The sequence below is a fragment of the Lepidochelys olivacea genome, assembly GCF_965140295.1.
Source record: "Lepidochelys olivacea isolate rLepOli2 genome assembly, chromosome: 1".
In the NCBI taxonomy this organism is placed as follows: Eukaryota; Metazoa; Chordata; order Testudines; family Cheloniidae; genus Lepidochelys; species Lepidochelys olivacea.
In genome coordinates, this window is record NC_140411.1 from 241,708,213 (window position 1) to 241,729,488 (window position 21,276).

General features: G+C 43.2%; 1 protein-coding gene across 1 annotated transcript; it reads left to right on the forward strand.

Annotated features, from left to right (window-relative positions):
- The first annotated feature begins 3,238 nt into the window (after nucleotides 1-3,238).
- On the forward strand, nucleotides 3,239-21,001 carry ATP6V1E1 (ATPase H+ transporting V1 subunit E1). Its single transcript, XM_084616986.1, has 9 exons — nucleotides 3,239-3,393; nucleotides 7,189-7,254; nucleotides 9,053-9,162; nucleotides 10,077-10,143; nucleotides 13,897-13,986; nucleotides 17,861-17,929; nucleotides 18,448-18,542; nucleotides 19,494-19,581; nucleotides 20,437-21,001. Exons 1-9 carry the CDS (start codon nucleotides 3,361-3,363, stop codon nucleotides 20,497-20,499), a joined length of 681 nt encoding a protein of 226 aa, XP_084473112.1. The 5' UTR covers nucleotides 3,239-3,360; the 3' UTR covers nucleotides 20,500-21,001.
- Nucleotides 21,002-21,276: the final 275 nt, after the last annotated feature.

The following is a 21,276-nucleotide window of genomic DNA, read 5'->3' on the forward strand; positions in this document are numbered from 1 at the left end:
GGACAGTTTGGTAAAAACAACATAGGTAAGTGTCACATTACTCTGGCTCATTGTTGAAACTGGCTTTCAAAGCCTCACGGAGAGCAGAGACCCTTGATGTGCTCTTCTTATTGCCCTGGTGTCTGGCTGCTCAAAATTGGCTGCCAGGCGATTTGTCTCAACCCCCGCACCCTGGCAGAAACTTTTCTCCCTTTGTTTCACAGATATTATGAAGCACAGAAGGCAGCAATAACAATGGGGATATTGTTTTCACTGAGATCTAACCTAGTAAGCAAACAGCACCAGCAACCTTTTAAACATCCAAAGGCACATTCCACCATCATTCTGCACTTGCTCAGCCTATGGTTGAACCAGTCCTTACTGTTGTCCAGGCTGCCAGTGTACAGCTTCATGAGCCCTGGGAGCCCTGCAAACTTGGATCACAACAGATCCCACAGTAGATTTACCCACTCCAAATTGACGCCCCCCTGACCAGTAGCAGTTTGGCGTTGCAAGCTTCAACAGAGCTATCACTACTCATTTCTCCACTGTCAGAGTGGCTCTCATTTTAGTATTGCTGCGTTTCAGGGCTGGGGAAAGCAATTCACGCAGTTCCTGGAAAGTGGCCTTACACATTCAAAAGTACTGCTGCCACTGCTCATCATCCAATAGCTGCATAACAATGTGGTCCCACCAGTCAATGCTTGTTTCCTGGGCCCAGAAAGAGTGCTATACCATGTCAAGGTGATGTGTGACTGTCACCAGCAACTGCGAATTGCTCCGCTCTATGTCTTCCATCAGAGCTGCTCGTGTGGCATCACACTGTTTTGCACGGCGGCTCCTGTATCGGCTGTATAAATACTGAAGGATAAGGCGTGAGGTGTTTGTAATGCTCACAACAACAGTGTACAGCTGAGTGGGATCCATGCTTATCATGTTATGGCATCGATGTGGGTAACCCAGGCTTGCGAAAAAGGCTTGGTTTGTTTGACGTTGATTCCAGGGAGGAAGGAAGGTAAATGCGTCATGGGATGCTAATGCCATGTGCCCATAACCACCTGCACCAATGTTTTGGTCCCATAAGGCATTGCAAGCCCAACGCCAAATTGGCTACGTGCACTGTGGTATAGCTACCCACAGTGCAGTGCTCCATGTGTCAATGCAAGCCCTGCTAGTGAGGATGCACTCCGCCAACACAATGAGCATTGTGTAGACACACAAGATCAACTTGCTTAAATCAGAGGCTCGATGTCGACTTACATATAAGTCGACTTAACTTTGTAGTGTAGACAGGGCCTTAGCTTACTCAGCCTCAAATCACTAATATATCCTAGAAAATATTATGCTGTGAAGATGCATTTTCCACATGGCGATGTTTTCATACAAAATAAGGAAATTGTGCAAATATAGGATTACTTTTTGTTGACATGCACTAGGAGAAATACCACAATATCACACTATGCCAGTTGTTGAAAAAGTGGCAAGCCTATGTAAGACCCAAATTTGTCTTCATCCCACACAAACTTGTAGACGCTTGTACACTAATTTTAGGCTTGATATCCTGTATAGGTTTCAGAGACTAAAGGATGACGGATCTCCAACACTTAAATGTTCATACTTCCACAGATATAGCATTTTTAGAGTTCAATAAATAGTTTGTAAACTGTGCCGCTAAGTGGCAACATAATGTCTCTCTCTCTTACACAATTTACAGGCAGACTTGGAGCTGCTAAAGGCATTCTGTGTGCACTGTCAGCACCAAATACTGAGTATAAAATGGTTTGACTTTGAGTGAACTGTCACAATTGTGTAGAGATCTGTCCTTCCTTCAATCACTCATTTTATTAAAAAGTGGTGTTGCATACTCGTCAGCCATGTCACCTGGATGGACAAAACACGCCCTCACGCTGTGTTCTCAAACTCACTAGAGATATGCTAAGGGGTACACGTTCTGACCTTACCTAGTGCCACTCATGAGGCCTCTCCAGAGATTTGTGGATTTGCAGGATTGAGCCAGATCTGGGAACTTCACTACATGATGGCTGGTGCAATGCCATCAACCTGGTCGCTCTGTCTGGTCGGTGCAACCGTCCTCAGTACAGTATATATGTTTATGATTACACACACAAGAACATTTCGTATTCCATCCACTAGAGAGCAGTGGTACACATACCTGTTACAGTGGAAAAGATAAAAAAAAATATAATTAGATAATAATTCTTGTGGGAAATTTGGTAATCTTGACAATTGTATACCTGTTAGTGATTTTAGGAAATCCCGCAGAAAAAAGTTACTTGAAATAATGAAGCTTTAAAAGAAGTGTAACTCCATGTCTGCGATCCAGTCCACATAGGTAAGGTTATAGCTTACAGAATTGTTGGAGAGCTAAGAAAGAAGAAGATAATGGCAAGTCTGGGATCTTTTTTTAAAATGAAGTACAAGGAGAGAGTAAGGTATGGAAACTTTGTTTGGACAATCAACACTAAATAAAATAGTGTTCTGATTCTTTGTGAAGTTACTTTAAACGTGATCATGTCATAATGTCCAAGTTGCTTCCTACACTAGGAACTCCTGTACTTTAAAAAAAAAATCTGTGTATAATATGTTCTTCTGTATTGAATGACTTGACAACTTTCATAAAGGTTAAAGATTCATTCAAATAGCTGCCATAATGTCTTGTGCTATTATTTCATTAGATGTTAAGATGATTAGCTTGTGTCAGAACATTATTTGGTTTGAGGCACTGTAAATGTTCAGTAACCAGAGACAAACCAAAATGTAGGAAGAAGTATGGATATGACAGATATTCAATATGTAACTGAATAGTGCTATTTGAGATTTTACAAAATAATGTGAGATTCTTTATTTGCCTTCTGGTTTGGGGTCTTTTCAGGTATGTTCAGGTCAGGTTTTCAAGCTTTTTTTTGGCAACCATAACCCTGGGAATTTTTTTTAATGAAAGCGGCAATTCTCCTGTAGTGAAACCATTCCAGGTGCTTGGGCTGTAAGGAAAACACCAAATAGAGCAAGGGATTAACACAGCAACGCTGGGCGCTGCAGCCCCCCCGGAGCCGGGTTACGGGGCATCACTGCTGTGTCACCTCATAACACTGACAGGCTCCTTTTGGGCTGGTAACTAGGCCAGGGACCAGCCCCATGGGGTTACCAAGTCAGATGCGCATGCGCGGCGAGCCGCACGAAGCCGCCCCGCGTCTCGGTTCCCATTGGCGCAGGGCGGTGGCGGTGGTGGGCGGGGCTGGAGTGACGCAGCCCCCCCCCACACCTGTGACCCGACTGACCCGGATTTGATTCCGTCAGATCCTCACGAGCCCGGAGGGACCCCAGCCACCGTCACCCGCCGCCCTTCTCCCCGTCGTGGCCATGGCGCTCAGTGATGCCGATGTCCAGAAACAGGTACCGGGCCCGGCCCGCTCCTCGGGGCCAGGGCGGCCCCAGCTCGGGCGGGGTCAGCCGTGATTCTTCCTCGGGTCCGTTGCTAGAGCTGCTCCTCCCCGACCCGTCTGCTCTGCCGGGGCCATGCCCGGATCTCGGGGCCCCGGTGACGGGGCGGGGGCAGCTTCATGTTCCTGGGGCTGCTGGTGTCCGAGGCCCTGGGGAGCTTTGGGGGGCAGCGTTCGGGGCCGCGGGCCACTGCATCCCCCCCCCCCCCCCCAGGTCTCCCCATGGGATGTGGGATCCTCCCTCGTTTCCTGCCCTGGGGGGGGCTGCGTCGCCTGGCCGCGCTGCCGTCACCGTGACCAGGACCTGGGCTAGGAGCAGCTACCTCGGTGGTGGTGCTGGCCGCATCCGTGCAGTCGGTGCTGGAAAGCGCTAGGGGCCTGAGTGGCCGTGGGGGTAGACGGCTAGGGGGCTTTTAGCCACCCCCAACAGTTTAGAGACCGCATTCATAACCAAAGCCCGGGTTAGGAAGAGAAGCTTGTTTATCTCTCTCCATTCAAAGTGGACATGTGTTTTTTCTCAAGGTACACAACTTCTCATTAAAACAGCAGTCGTCAAAAATAAAGGCTGTCTCATGCCCTGCTGACTGGGGTGACAGAGATAATGCTATTGATATTTAAGATATTGGTAACCTATTACAACACTCCTAGCAAAGGTAGCTGAGTAAGACACCTCCCTCTTCCCCCATTTAAATGAGTCGTTGCCGAAGAAAGAACAGTGACAGCCTTGTACCATGGAGAAACAGAAAATGGAAAATCCTGTGAATAATACCCATGCTAGCTGGTGGATAAGGGGCTTTGACTGCAGACTGAACAATGTAATTTAAAAAAAAAATCAAAACTTTGTATTGGAAGCTCAACACATCTCCCAGTAGCATTGGAAGCTCCTGTGTTGACAGCAGACTGGGGGATTGCTAAAGTATTTGGATGGCCTCTGAAAACAAGAGATGATGAAAGTGGTCATGGATTATCTTTTTTTTTTTTTTTTAATCATATTGTTGTGCAGGTATCAGATCACCCTAACACTCATCTGGTGTTTGTACATAACATCAGATTTTTTTTTCTACAGAAATTAGGTGTAAACTTGAATTTGATTATAATGGCTGAGCAGTACTTGCTTATAATCTGGCTCCTGGAGCGTGTACAGTCTTCAACTGTCTGATGACTTTTGCACTTCAGATCTGAAGGGAAAGCAGTCGTCTGACTATAGGAGCTTAGATTGTGCTGCTCCTTTGTAAATTTCCACTGAAGGCTTGTCTTTTTAAGCTATCTGGCTGTCCTTTTGAGTCCGGACACATGCTGTTCTCATTGACAGTAAATAGTGTCCTTGATAACAAACTGGTATGACCTGAATTGCAAATGGTGCACGGTGATGAAAATTGCACAGATCCAGTCAATGCTGGTCAGTGAACTTTCCTCTCAAGTGATGGGCAGATCATACAGGTTTGATGCAGGATCAGCAGTTCCTTCTCAGTTCCCATAAACGCTTTCTGCATCTCTTCCCTTCTCATTCAGCAAATCTGATTGGCAAAGGACCACTGTGTAGTGAGAACACAAACAGTAACTTAGCATCCCTATTTGCCTTTTGGCGATCCTCCCTTAGCTCCCTACCTTCACTTGCACAACCAAACTTTTTGGCATGTTCGCAGTTATCATAACTTGAGCTGGCACTGTTAGTCACTGTGGGACTAAACTTGAAGGGTGAGCTTTGACATTGGAAGGGCAATAGATCCTAACACTGGAGCTCTGTTCTGTATTCAAATCTAACAACTGTAATATATCTGTAATTGGATTTTTTTTCAGCTAAAAGGTAGGGGATGAGCCTGTCCTTATGTTAACTGAAAATGCAAAACACAGTAAACTGCATGACAGGTCAGCAGGCATATAGGCCCTGATAGAGCTAGGAAGCAGTTTGACCATATCACTTTTAATATGCTCAATATTTTCAGTTTTTAAGAGACCTTCCCATTGACTATTTCCCAGCAATACCAACACTTGATTCGTTCTGTAGACAGTAGTTTGAAAATTGTGTTGCAGTTGGTTGAATAGTAAGAGAGCCCTTTTGAAGCTAACTTAATATATTATCTACTGTCTGTGGAAATTTAATCAAAGACTATTACAATTCTTGGATAATCTACTAGCCTTCTTTCTCTAGGAAACTCTCTTGGGCAAGGGCCATCAATTTTAGGAGAAACTAAGCTCTTCTTCACAAAAATAAAACTAAGTTTGCCAAATGTCCTATTAAAACTCACACTATTTAGAGATGTGGAAGTCCCATCTTGTTCTCTGCATTCTGGAAAAAACAAAATGAGCCTTTGATCCTCTCAGTCTGGGAACTCAAGCTGTTCACAGGAATAGTATTCCCTGCAAACATCAAAAAGTATGCTATGTGCTACTGAGATGCCAACCTGGGGAAACTCTGTAATGTCACATCATTTCTCTCTTATCCTCTGAGTAAGGAGGCAGAGTTTCTTGAGGCACTCAATGTAGTTCTAGTGCTGCCAGAACTAATTCTGCCAAGTAGTATGATGCTACATACCCGCTGCTGGGAGAGACGACCAAATTGGGATAACTCCTTATATTTCTGAATCCACTGAGAGACTCTGTGTCCAGCTTAGTTTGACTCCTAAAATCTGAAAATTAACTCAATCACTAACTCTTTCCCTCCCCACCGACTCCCAGTTCTACTCTCTGAAACAAAGCCGGAGTTCATCCTTGGTTTGATCTGGCCATTGGTAAAATCGCTATTCATGCCAGAATCACTTTCCTCTGGAGGACTGTGTTTCCTTCTTTTATGATGGGCCCTATGCTCTGGACTTCAGAGGATTTTAGAAAGCTGTGGCCTAATGACTCGGTGTCATATAATCCCTGAATCTAAATCCGAATTGTAGTTTTGGTTTTCAGAACATACTCCATCCACTTGTTCTGCCTACCTGTCTGAACTTCTCCATCTATGGAGTCACTTCACTTTCCCCTCGTCCCCTGAAGCGCATGCTCTACTGCAGACGTTTACCTATCTTCCTAGTCAGATCCTTTTCTCTGTAAAGCATTTTATAGTCGTGTACAAAGGACGCTGTAAATGGGAATCCTTCCTGCATGTTGCTGTGGCTTGCCTTGTCCAAGAAAAGTCTCTTCACTACTATCTGTATACTGAAACCATCTGTACAGTATAGGCTACTCAGTGATTAGCATACTCTTGCCCAGAGTTGATTACAACATAGTTTCAAGTTGCAGTGTAGTTGGGACTGCTATTGAACATGTCCAGGGCTTTACTCTGAACTTCCAGCCCAGTCACAGAACAGTGACGTTTACAATACATATTGGAATCATATTGCAACTTGGTCCCCTGACTGTTGCATGTACAGCTCAAATACTGTTTTTAAACAGTTCTAGCTAGAAAGGTTCATGTATGCAGGTCCTTGAAGCAGTTCATAATGCACTTTATGTTCCTCCCCACCCACCACAGACTATTGCGCGACTTTTTAAATACACTTAGAATCCAGGGAAGTGCTGCTGATGCTATCCAGAGAAAGTGTTAGATGGAACGCTGTCTAAACCATCCCCTGGATGTTTCTCTTCTAAATTCTTGTGACTTGTGTGCTTGTTAGGTGGGAGGAAAACAAGAGCCACTGTTGTTTGTGAGATGGGATTGGGTGTGGGGGGGATGGAAATATTGTGGAGTTCAAAGGAAAAGTTTGTTTCTCGTGCAAGTGCTTCCCAGCAGAATTTAACTGTGTCCATTCTATTACAGATCAAGCATATGATGGCTTTCATTGAGCAGGAAGCCAATGAAAAGGCTGAAGAAATAGATGCCAAGGTAACAAAAAAAAGAGCCATTTGGATGGTTTAATGTCAGGCACTCCAAAAGGAGGTGGATTGCATCTGATATTCTGAGTTGCTTCCCAGTCATATCATTAAAAACAGTTCTACAATATTCCTAGAAGCTACTTTACTTTTTGTCATATAATTCCTGTATGTGGAGCAAGTTAACTACTGATTAAAGTTAAATATTTTAGTTTGTGCCAAATTAATACAATCAAGGGAACTGAGCTGAAGCTGCCCTTTCACCCAGAGTCTCCTTTATTAATGCCTAGATGTGAACACATTTGTACACCAGATCACATGTTGATTTGTTAATATTTCAGGGGAGTTAAGGGTAGTGTGAGCATGGATTTTGCATAAGACATAGTGGGTTAAATTGGTCTGTCTAACTTCAGTGGAGTTACAGAGATGAATGTGACCCATTTCTACATTTGTTTTACTTAGGACTTGTGTACACACAAACTTTTACCAAAATAACTAAATTGGTTTTAATTCTCACTTCTTGTTTTTGGTGTAAGTTTGTGTGGTTATTCCTAAATAAAAATAGGACAGTTAATCCATTGCGAGCTGTGATTTGCAGCCATGTTAAGGAACCACAAAATAGATTTAAATGGGGGGGGTGTGGAGAAGGGGGGAAGCATGAACGCTTCTGCGTTAACAAAATGGAATGCGTTACGCCAAAGTTGTAAGGATCCACTAATCAATCATTAGCGGTTGACTACATTACACATCAGGGCCAATTATGTCAGTTCATATTGGAAAAGAAGGTCTAAAGCAGGGGGTTCTCAAACTGGGGGTCGTGACCCCTGTGAGGTTATTACCTGGGGGGGGTCGCGAGCTGTCAACCTCCACCCCAAACCCTGCTTCACCTCCAGCATTTATAATAGTGTTAATATAAAAAAAGGTGTTTTTAATTTGTAAGCAAGGGGTTGCACTCAGAGGCTTGCTGTGTGAAAGGGGTCACCACTACTAAAGTTTGAGAACCACTGGTCTAAAGTATGGATCTGTTGGAGTGATAACCAATGTCTTGTTGAAATGAGATTGTGAATATGATCAGTTTAGCACAGTAGTTTACATGGTAGAAATGCTTATGGAAAGTGACTGAGCAAATATATTGCTTTTTTTTTTTTCTTATTTCTTAAATTTAAAATGGGCCCTATTGCTTTTCTCAAAGTATGGGTAAATAGTCAGGATTCACAACACTTTTGTAGCTGGGTATTTGTAAATAGTGTGCAGCTTTTACCACGTTTTCATATGTGAGGGGACCAACCATGCTCTAAGAAAGCAGTAGCTCCCTCCCACGTATATCCTCGTTTAAGGATTAATGGTAAGTGGTTAAAGAACAATAAATAATTGTGCTAAGTTGACAGTTATAATTAGTGATTCTTTCAGAATCTCTCCCATCTCCTTTACTGCTGCAGTCAAAGATGACACCAATTCTAGAGTTCAGACGGAACAAGTGTCCTGGACTGGACTTCTGGTTACTCCCAGTTAGCCTACTAGTCTTTGCTCACTAGCTGATACTTGAAACTTGTATATCATCCCTATTTCAGGAAAGCAAATGATAGGTGGCAAACAAGGATATTGTAGTGATCAGATTAACTGAGCAGCAATTAGTAAGGCCTGAGTTCAGCAAAGAACGTGCTTAAATCTCACTGGCTTCAGTGAGATTTAAGGTACATACTTAAATGCTTTGCTTAATTAGTACCTTGAGTCTCATCACCTAGCCTTTAATTTAGTGAAGTGAAAGTTTATGGAGTCAGCCTCAATTTCAACTGTGACTTTCTCTGTAGGCAGAAGAAGAGTTCAACATTGAGAAGGGTCGCCTGGTGCAGACACAGAGACTGAAAATCATGGAGTACTATGAAAAGAAGGAAAAACAAATTGAACAACAGAAGAAAATGTAAGTCGCTTAGGCAGCCTGGCCTGCTACAGGGCTTGAAAAATCAGCAGCTTGCCAGCGATACACAAACAATCTTTCGCCGGCAAGTGCAGGTGACGTAGCTAAACATTTCTGCAGAATGTGAATTGTCACATATGAAAAAAGGTTTAAATCCTTACCGTTGAGAAGAAAATTTTAATGTGGACTGAGGCACTGTAATCGTCCTGAATCTGCAGACACACTGCTGCTACTGTTTACAGCTTTCCCAAACACATCAAAATTGGCAACTCTTGCAGAAGCAAAGTGAAGCTGACCAGGCATTGGAACTCCTTACAGGAAAACCGGTCCCAATAAATTGAGGCTAGAGAGTGGATAGGTAATAGTAGACTCCAGCTCTTCCCCAATTGAGAGATTCTGGAATGGTTTGTGGTCAGGTAGGGAAGAGAAAACTTCTCCTTCCAGCAGCTGAGAGTACATGAGGGGCCTTGCTGGCAAGCTTCAGATACATCAGCCAGAGGCTAATTCTAAATAGTCCCATGCAAAGTTCAGGGATAACACCTAAAGAGAACAGCTGATGTGGTGGAGGGGTCTTTTGTGTTACTTTGGATAATAGATATCTAACAAACTCTTTATGCTCTGTCCTGCTCCATCGCTGGCACACCTAATTCTATCCGTTCTGGTCTTGGTGGCTAATTTCTCTTGAGTAGTTTTTCTGGTTTTGTTATCACTTGTGCAAATTCAATGGAGGATGGCTTTTATAGTAAGTGAGGAATTTCATAGCTGCTTTTGAAGCAGATTCAAATAAGTGAATGGGCTTGCGTTCAGCACATACTGTGTCACTCTAACATGTAAAGCATGCTGTTAAAATATTTGCTGCACCTCTATTGCCATCTAAAGCTTGATGCACTGATTCAATTTTTCCATGCAACTTGCAGTCAGATGTCCAACCTGATGAATCAGGCAAGACTGAAGGTCCTCAAGGCAAGAGACGACCTTATTGCAGTGAGTATATATTGCCTCTATAGTAAAGGGACAGGGGATTCTCCCCATTGAAAGTTAAGGAATTACCGGATCCAACCATTAAACAAGCATCTGGTTTGGTTTTGTTTTTTTAAGTGATCCAATGAGATGTGTACTTGAAGCATACATAGACTTAAAAAAATGGCTTTGCTAGCTGTCTTTAAAAACCATTCTTAGGTGGTGGCCTTCTGTACATGTGAAGTCAGGCTTTTCTAGCATACACTAGTATTGTGTTTTCACAGCTACACTTTGCTGTTTAGGGAAGATATATCTGTCTGCCAGGAATCTCAGTTGCAGTCTGCGATTGAGTTCAGCCTAGGACAGCAGCTGATCTTTATTCACAGAATGGGAAACATCTCCTACACAACCAAGTGCAAAAAGAGGAAGTAACTGGGTGACAAGAGGCCCACAAAATGCCGAGTTGCTTCAGGCAACTAGAACTTAATGTATGCAGTGATACTGAATGGCTGGGCTTCAGCAAGCTTGGTAAGCACTTCCTGTAAATAAATACTACCAGAAAAATCCACATAGTGGACTGATTGTCTCTAACAGTGGCCCAGGGTGGATGGAAAGGCTTTCCTCTTGGTCTGTTTGGTGGACCATTTATTCCTGGGAGCATGAAGACTTATAACCCCTGTACTCATCTTGTCATAGATAATGGTTACATTCACTATGAATAACAGTAGCCATACTCCAATGTTACGAAAGGCCTCCGTTATAGCTTCCGTGAGCATAATCTACCAATCACACAATATGTAAAGTCCCTTGTCCTGTTCTGAGGCACACTTTTGTGTGTTTCAAATACTAGGTGGTGCTGCTGAGCTATCAGATAGTCCTGTTTGTGAGAACTACAGAAATCAAGAATAAAATACCATCGTAGTATTGCTTGTTCACAACACTGTTCTGAAAAAGGATTTGGTAGGAGGGAGTATCAGCATAGATTGATTCTTTCATCCTAGTGCCACATTTGTCAACCATTGTGAATTTGGTGAGATTTCTAATACTGTTTATTTAGAGGAGAAGGGTGAGGAAAGAGTTAACTCCATTGTGAAACTATCTATGTTGAATAATCTCTTCCCTGACCATGCTTTGAGCTGACTCAGTCACATGCTTCTGAATGGTGCATAAGACATTTCCTTCCTCGTTTTAAAGTATTTCAAGTCCTATTATACTAGCTCAGTCTTACCTTGTTGTTACGTGGTCTCCGAAAGGCTGGCCAGTAAGGGATGGGCACTTCCAGAATTTCTGGATTCTAGGGCAGAAGGCATAACTAGGTTTGACAGTGAGGGGAACTTGGGATGGTCTTGTTAATACTCTAGCATTCAAAACATAATACACACTCTTGTTTATCAAGACAGACTTTCCTGCCCCATGAAATCACTTGTGTCGGTATTTCCCTGCTTCTGTTTTAAAGGCTACAACAGGACATCATGGGGTTGTCTACTGATATACGTACCATAACGTTTCAGTTCGGGGGGGAGACTGTACTCGGATCGAAACTTTAGGATATTTTATTTTTTTGAGGAAAAGAGGAAAGAATATTTGGAAGGGAGATGATATGGTAGATGGGAGCAGAATAACAGGGCAGCAGCAGAAATCCTTAAACGTGGACTCTAAAATAGGGTGAAGGACCTCTGTGAAGTAAGACTTGATGCTCTGTTGCCTCAGAACAGAGGATCCAGACTTTAATGTCAAAATTTACATGGACATTGACAGATGCAGCATTTTACATAATTTACAACACACAAATAGAGGTCCACAGCCATACTTGTTTGAGCTCTTTCAATAGATGAACAAAGTATCTATTTTTATTAATGAAAACAGGACACTAGGAGCTATTAAAAATTAATAATGGAACAGGGATCTGGGCTGTGAAAATAATTAGTCTCCCTTCAGCCATGTTTAGGATGTGCTATGCTGCTTTGATTACCTTATCTTAGAGTATCTAACTTCTCAAAAGTGAAGACAGCCAGTTGAGCACTCAAAAAATACTGCTATTCCTTGGTACTGAATTCAGTCTAAATTTAATGTCACATAGTAGACAGTACTATTCTCCGAGGCTGGAGTCTTCTACCTGGCCAGTTCTAGAACGTTATGATCACTCTGCAGATTTACATTTTGCATGTGAAGGATTTCCATACAATTTTGGGGAAGGGAAAAAAGTTGTAGTTGATTGCTCTCTAAGGCAGCCTGCAGTATATCATAGAAATGTAGGGCTGGAAGGGACCTCAAGATATCACCCTGTCAATTCCGTCCCAGCCTAGTGGCAATAATTTGTACCTAGACCATCCCTGACCAGTGTTTTGTCTAATCTGTTCTTAGAATCTTCCAGTGATGGGGATTCGACAATCTCCCTAGGTAACCTGGTTCCAGTGTTTTACTAGCCTTAATAATTAATTAGATTAGCCTTAATAGCAATAAATTAATTAGCCTTAATAGCAAACCTAAATCATCTTTGCTCCAAACTAAGCTGATTACTTCTTATCCTACCCTTGGTGGCCTTGGGGAACAATTGATCACCATCCTCTTTGTGACATACTTTTACATATTTTAATACTTATGGCTTCCCCTCAGTCTTTTCTTCTCTTTAGATTAAATGTCCCCAATTCTTAATAGGTCAGATTTTGTAAACCTCTTGCCATTTTTGTTGCTTTCCTCTGGACTCTCCGGTTTGCCCACTCTTTCTTAAAGTACGGTGCCCAAAACTGGATACAGTTCTCCAGCCAACGCCTCACCAGTGCTGAGTAGAATGGGACAATTACCTCACATTGCATTAATATGACATTTCTGTTAATACATCCCTAAATGTCAATTTGTGTTTTTTTTTGTTTTTACAATAGCATACGCTGGTTCATTCAATTTGTGATCCACTATAACTCTTAAGTTCCTCTTCCACAGTGCTGCTGCCTAGCCCTGTGTTGTATTTGTGCATTTGATTTTTTTCCTTCCTAAGTGCAGTACTTTGCAGTTGTCATTATTGACTTTCATCTTGTTGACTTCAGACCAGTTCTCCATGATCGGCTGTCCTACTGAAGCAGCAGACAGTAGGAGAAACAACTGTAGCTCATTCAGCTAGAATAGCATTAATGAACTGAATAAGCATTGCTGGTGGATATGTAATCCTTTACTACAGTAGTAGCTCAAAGTTATGAACACTTCGGGAATGGAGGTTGTTTGTAATTCTGAAATGTTCGTAACTCTGAACAAAACATTCTGGTGGTTCTTTCAAAAGTTTACAACTAAACATTGACTTAATACAGCTTTAAAATTTTACTGTGCAGAAGGAAAATACTGCTTTCCCTTTTTTTTTTTTTTTTGTAGTAAGTTTTAACACAGTACTGTATTAGTTTTGGGGGGTGAAGGGTCTCTGCTGCTGCCTGAGTTGTGTACTTCCAGTTCCAAATGAGGTGTGTGTGGTTGACTGGTCAGTTTGTAATTCTGGTGTTCATAACTCTGAAGTTCTACTGTACTATGATTTTTTCCTTGCCTAGAAAAAGGAATTCGTAGTTAACATTCACTTTGGGTACTGAACAGGGTAGTGGGGAAAGAAAACCTTTTGTGAAAGTTGTTGCTCAGTGCACACAGAGATGAGGGTCTGGACTGAATTACCAGCTGCACTGTAAGCTTGCTTCTTGGCAGGGTGCATAACTACACTAAGAGTACAGGAGGATGGTAGGCATAGAACAAAACGGACAAACAGGGGGACTTTGCTGACCTGATCTCTTCTTTCTGTAGGATTTGCTGGCTGAGGCCAAGCAGAGACTTGCCAAGGTAGTGAAGGATGCTGCCAGGTACCAGATACTGCTGGATGGACTGGTTCTACAGGTAAAATACTCAAGCCGTAGTAAAAGGCTGACTGCATCCCTAGCTGCAAACACAAACCCTCTGTAGGAGTACTGCTGCTGTTTGGAGACTACCTTGAATGGGCATTTTTAAAACTGCCACTTTCACTATACTCCCCAATCTTCGCTCACAAGGCCCCAGTGTATTTGAGATTGGGAAGAGAGGGGTGGGATGCAGAAAGCTTAAATTCTTGAGCACTTTCATCTGAATATGAGAGAAACAATAGTGTCACAGTCACAAAACACAATATAACTGCTGAGTCTTAAGCTGTCCTTAAGTGAGCACAGCTCAGGAGTGCACATTTCAGGAGAGATGTGCACATCTCGAGTTTCTACTGCGCATACTCAGGATGAGCTCCTTTTTCAAATGCACACTCTGGAAAAGCTCTCCTCCTCCTCTCCTCCCCCCCCCCCCACAAAGTTTAGGAAAGTGCACGGTCCTGTCTGTTTTCATTCCAAATTTTATACCAAATCTAGACTTGTATGGCTGTAGCTTTGAGCAGTTTTTTTCTGTGGTGTGAGACGTCTGTCTGTAATAGGTGCTGTTCCCCTAAACTACATGTATGGCTAAACATTCCACTTCAGGCTTTTTTAGCCCCGTAAGTTTTACTTTTGGAATTCTTGCAAATACAAGTAAGGGTTTTAATGGAAACTTGTACCTCAACTATAGTGGCCACCACGGGCAACTGCTCTAGTACAAGAACTTGTCATAAATATTACCCCATGTCCTTTTGCTAGGAACTCTTTAAAGTGTGATTCTAGTTTTCTCCTCTGCAGTCTAACAGTCTTGTTCTTCCAAGTCTTGTTCTTTCCTGTTGCCACACTCAGACCCCTCAATGTTGAGGGTGCCTTGAAACCTGTAAGCTGCTTTACTCCATAGCAGGGATCAATAGTGTACTTCTAATTGCCTGACTTACTGTCAGGCCCTGCCTGTTGCTGTTCACTTACACACTGGATGACCCAACCTCTCTGTCTTTTGGAATGAACGTTTGTCTTGGTCAGAAGTCTTGGTCTCATAGAATATCAGGGTTGGAAGGGACCTCAGGAAGTCATCTAGTCCAACCCCCTGCTCAAAGCAGGACCTAATCCCCAACTAAATCATCCCAGCCTGGGCTTTGTCAAGCCTGACCTTAAAAACATCTAAGGAAGGAGATTCCACAACCTCCCTAGGTAACCCATTCCAGTGCTTCACCACCCTCCTAGTGAAAAAGTTTTTTCCTAATATCCAACCTGAACCTCCCCTACTGCAACTTGAGACCATTACTCCTCGTTCTTTCATCTGCTACCACTGAGAACAGTCTAGATCCATCCTCTTTGGAACCCCCTTTCAGATAGTTGAAAGCAGCTATCAAATCCCTCCCGCATTCTTCTCTTTTGCAGACTAAATAATCCCTGTTCCTTCAGCCTCTCCTCAAAGTCATGTGCTCCAGCCCCCTGATCATTTTTGTTGCCCTCTGCTGGACTCTTTCCAATTTTTCCACAGCCTTTTCATAGTGTGGGGCCCAAAACTGGATACAGTACTCCAGGTAAGGCCTCACCAATGCCAAATAGAGGGAAATGATCATGTGCCTTGATCTGCTGGCAATGCTCCTACTTATATAGCCCAAAATGCCATTAGCCTTTTTGGCAATGGGGCACGCTGTTGACTCATATCCAGCTTCTCGTCCACTGTAACCCCTAGGTCTTTTTCTGCAGAACTGCTTCCTAGCCACTCGGTCCCTAGTCTGTAGCAGTGCATGGGATTCTTCCTTCCTAAGTGCAAGACTCTGCACTTGTCCTTGCTGAAACTCATAAGATTTCTTTTGGCCCAATCCTCTAATTTGTCTAGGTCCCTCTGTATTCTATACCTAGCCTCCAGCATATCTACCACTCCTCCCAGTTTAGTGTCATCTGCAAAGTTGCTGAGGGTGCAGTCCACACCATCCTCCAGATCATTAATGAAGATACTGAACAAAACCAGCCACAGGACTGACCGTTGGGGCACCCTGCTTGATACCAGCTGCCAGCTAGACATAGAGCCATTGCTCACTACCCGTTGAGCCCAATGATCTAGCCAGCTTTCTATCCACCTTGTAGTCCATTCATCCAGCCCATGCTTCTTTAATTTGCTGGAAAGAATACTGTGGGAGACTGTATCAAAAGCTTTGCTAAAGTCAAGGAATAACATGTCCACTGCTTTCCCCTCGTCCACAGAGCCAGTTATCTCAACATAGAAGGCAATTAGGTTAGTCAGGTATGATTTGCCCTTGGTGAATCCATGCTGACTCTGCCTGATCACTTTCCTCTCCTTGAAGTCCTTTAGCATTGATTCCTTGAGGACCTGCTCCATGATTTTTCCAGGGACTGAGGTGAGGCTGACCAGCCTGTAGTTCCCCGGATCCTCCTCCTTCCCTTTTTTTAAAGATGGGCACTACATTAGCCTTTTTCCAGTCATCCGGGACCTCGCCCGATCGCCATGAGTTTTCAAAGATAATGGCCAATGGCTCTGCAATCACGTCCGCCAACTCCTTTAGCACCCTCGGATGCACTGCGTCTGGCCCCATGGACTTGTGCTTGTCCAGCTTTTCTAAATAGTCCTGAACCACTTCTTTCTCCACAGAGGGCTGGTCACCTCCTCCCCATACTGTGCTGCCCAGTGCAGTAGTCTGGGGGCTGACCTTGTTCGTGAAGACAGAGATGAAAAAAGCGTTGAGTACATTAGCTTTTTCCACATCCTCTGTCACTAGGTTGCCTCCCTCATTCAGTAAGGGGCCCACACTTTCCCTGACCACCTTCTTGTTGCTAACATACCTGTAGAAACCCTTCTTGTTACTCTTAACACTTGGAGTTGCAGCTAGCAAGGGATGTTATTTGGCCTTCCTGATTTCACTCCTGCATGCCTGAGCAATATTTTTATACTCATCCCTGGTCATTTGTCCAATCTTCCACTTCTTGTAAGCTTCTTTTTTGTGTTTAAGATCATCAAGGATTTCACTGTTAAGCCAAGCTGGTCGCCTGCTATATTTACTATTCTTTCTACACATTGGGATGGTTTGTTCCTGCAATCTCAATAAGGATTCTTTAAAATACAGCCAGCTCTCCTGGACTCTGTTTCCCCCTCATGTTATTCTCCCAGGGGATCCTGCCCATCAGTTCCCTGAGGGAGTCAAAGTCTGCTTTTCTGAAGTCCAGGGTCCATATTCTGCTGCTCTCCTTTGTACCTTGTGTCAGGATCCTAAACTCGACCATCTCATGGTCACTGCCTCCCAGGTTCCCATCCACTTTTGCTTCCCCTACTAATTCTTCCATGTTCGTGAGCAGCAGGTCGAGAAGAGCTCTGCCCCTTGTTGGTTCCTCCAGCACTTGCACCAGGAAATTGTCCCCTATACTTTCCAAAAGCTTCCTCCATCTTATACTACTGTCCTCTTATTCCTGTAACATTTTGGCACAGTTGGTGGTATCTGTTCAGAGACCAAATACTGCTGCAGGCCTTAACTAGAAGTTGCATATTTGCTCAGCCTAATCTGTGACTATTGACTCTTAGCCTGCCTTTTCTCATTCTTCTCAACCAACCCTCAGTATTGTCCAGATTTAGTTGCCATTGCACCCCAAAAATTAGGATTATTTATTTCTTGCATAAACAAAACCATTGGTTACTGTGGGTTTCCCAGTAATCCATAGCCAGCCCTATTTCAGAATGACAGTACAAGGGGGACTTGTAACCAATGAACTTTTATCTTCACTGTATGAAATAAGTAATGGCAGAAAGTTGCTTAGTCTTATAACTAACCCCAGAAAATGACAGGAGCTGATGAATCAATTATAAGATGATGGGAGTTTCCTTTTATCTCCTCTTACTATAGTTATCTCTCTCATAGGGTTTCTACCAGCTGCTTGAGCCCAGACTGAATGTCCGTTGCCGGAAACAGGATCTCTCTATGGTTAAGGTAAGGGGGTTCTGGCTACAGTAGCATAAAATGTCTCCAAAAACAAAGCCAGGGATTGTGACTGCAAAGGTGTTCTGCTTGGAACCTGTCTGGCAAGATCATAAGGCAGTGGGGCTGGGGCAATTCACTACCAAGTGAAACACTTCTGTTGTGAATACCTCATCTCTTGCACTATGCTTTTCAGGTTGGGGAGTGTCTTCCTCTGTTTGAAAAGCACCTAGCAAACTTTAGGTACTGCCATAATATAAAGAATGATGGCAGCTGCTTCTGGTTCAAGATTCAAAGGGAGGAGTAAATGTGTTAGAAAGTAGTTAGGCCACAGCCATTTTTCCTACAGCACCACCTTCCTGGAGAGGCTGAACTAATGAATGAGATTGTGGCATCTAATTGATTATTTCCCCTCCATGCCTGTTCCACTAATGCAGACTAAGTAGCCATCAGTTCTGTGCAACACTCGCAGCGGACTCCATGTGTCTTTCAAATCTCTGGCCTGAAGTGGGATATCTGTTGTGTTCTAGGCTGCTGTACAGAAGAGCATTCCCATCTACAAAGCTGCTACCAAAAAAGACATTGATGTTCACATTGACCAGCAAACATTCCTGCCAGAAGATATGTAAGGAATACAGTAGCTTTTAGTGCTGGGTAGTAACTTGCTGGAGATTCAATGCACTGTTAACGGTTGAGGGAGTCTGAAATGTCTCTTATGGGAAATGGCAAAAGGGGTACCCCTGAGGGCACATCTGCCACTAGTTAGTGGGAGTTGACTCCTCCTGACACTGAATTTCTGTCCTCTTGCCTGCTGTGCCGTTTCCCAGGCAACTAAAGATGATAGTTATCTGGCTGCATTCCCCAAACCAATTCACAGCACAGGGGAATGTTTGGTCTAGGCAACAGCAGTTGGTAACTCAGTATAACTTCTCAGTCTGTTAGAGGTGAAAGGCATGCAAGTGCAGCCCAAGTTTAAGGTTCAACATAAAGCAAAGAACAAAGTTGTGAGGGGGAATGTGTGGGTTATACGTTTCCCACTGATAAGCTTTGTCCTCCAAAACTGTCAGAAAACTGGTTCTGTAACATAGAAAAGAACACTTGAATGATGCACTCAAGTTAAGATCTAACAAACTTGTTGCATAGAGCTATAAATGGTACAAGAAATAACACTTCTAAAGGTATCTGTATAGTACATTGCCTCTTGTCCCAAAATCTGAAAACTAACCCTCGTAGCCTAATTTATATTTATTGGGTAGTGGAGAGGAGGCTCAGCTGGCTACTTCAGTCAATCATTTTTCATACCTAAAATCTCCACACATCCCCTCTATCCTTAAAACGCTAGGTGGTGATGATTGTTACCCATTAGGATGCTCTGCCCATTGTTAGGGCTGTCTTTCTCTTCATCAGGTTATTTTAGCTTCCAGTGTAATGGGAGTAAGATTGGAGTCCATTTAAAGGCAGAAAGGAGGCCACACACTTCTGTTGATTTATCCCTTTGACACACATTCTAGCAGTTGTTTGGGAGAGTGGCTTTTTGTCAGGCTGAGGTCTATTGTAATGTCTGTTTTCTCTCTAGTGCTGGAGGTGTTGAGATCTATAACAGTGATGGTAAAATCAAGGTTTCCAATACCCTGGAAAGCAGACTGGATCTCATAGCCCAGCAGGTGAGTTTGGGAAAGAGGGAGTTGGATCCCTCCCTACTCAGTCTTCGTTGGTAAGGTGAAAAGCTTCATCTTGAAGTCAGCATCCCTTAGTCTCAATCATCCTCTTAATCTTCAAAGTAACTTATTATGGGATCAGGTCTCTTTAGATGGATGACAAGCAAAGGGTTGCAAAAAGTAGACTTGAAAATTAAACTATCCAGCGGGTTGTATGGAGTTTGGGGAGGAGCACATCTCTGCTAGCATCCTCTCTTCAGAGTTTTATGCTCGGCTAGGTTCTTGAGAAGTTAGACTATTGAAAGACTAAGTCTCTAAAGAACCAAACTGCATTAAAAGATCCTGTTACTGAATAGTACAAAAATAGATGGTGTTCATAAAGCTCTACTGCTAGTGGCAGTACGTGGGCCAATAGAGAGACCCACTCTGAGTCAGTGTGAGAATCTTCTAAAGTCCAGTGTAGAAGGAAGACCTTGCAACCCCACCATGCCTCCAGTGAATCTTGGTTTTGGCAATATAGACCTCCCATTATCTGCATTAGTCTTTTGAATATGATTTGCACTAGATGGGGTGATCGCATGCCTGAGCTTAACAGGTGAGTCCCTCTGGCTCAGGCTGCAACTGTGTTAGTGATTACAGTCTGCTCCCAGTGAGAAAGTACCACCAGTATCTGGCAGGTGAACTTGTACATCCCCTAAAGAGTTGACTGCACTGACAGAAATACTCTATTCATTCATGTCTCCAGCATGGACCTGCAGTTTAGGATTTCTTAACTTTTGTGCATATTAAGTTGCTGTTAGTGCTTAACTATTTTAGTATTTATTACTGTGCCTCTAACTGGTGCACCTGCTCTCTCAACAGATGATGCCAGAAATCCGAGGGGCACTCTTTGGTGCCAATGCCAACAGGAAGTTTTTGGACTAAGCCTGAGGGAAAGTGGAATCTGTTCCACTGCCATATTGAGGAGAGATGCAAAAAAGCATCTATTCATTTAAACCCTAAAAGTACCTTTTTCAATGCTATAATGTGTTGTCCAATGTGTGTTCTTCGGTGGCATAATTTTGCATACCTGCTGCGCTTTGCCTGACTTATCAAGTGGTTACAATGTATTAATCAAAATGAGGTGAAGACCAACCCGTCCAGAAGTGACACTGGAGAATGAATGCAGTTGGGCTCTTGGCTTGTCTTGCACTCCTGTGGCTATAGTAAGATTAGTGAATGTGAAGTACTATGCTGCCCATCGAAGCAACCTTTCCAGTTAAGGGCTTTTCAGTGTTCTGTTATACAGAGGGCATGCAACCCTTCCCTGGGCGAGAAGTGTAGCTTTTTTGCTTGGTCAGGCCCAGAGTTTTCTGTTCTGTATATGTGAGTAAAGTCTGAGCCTGTACTACTTAATTTATTAAAAATAAAAAGGAGTGTGTGTGTGTGTGTGTGTGTATGGAGTGCACTGTCCAGCATGCTGTGACTCCAGAGTAACTAGAGGAGGTTGGGTAGGGATTCTAGGTCAACAGCTAAGTACATCACCAGTTCTAACAGGATCTTCTGTCTGTAAGTACTTGCTAACTCTCAATTTAGCACACTTGAGTTGAAGTCTGTGTCCTGATTCCTATGTAGAGAGCTTTATAGGAGAAAGATATTAAAATACTCCTGGGGAATTCTGCACCAAAAAATTAAATTCTGCAAAAGTTGTCAAAATAACAC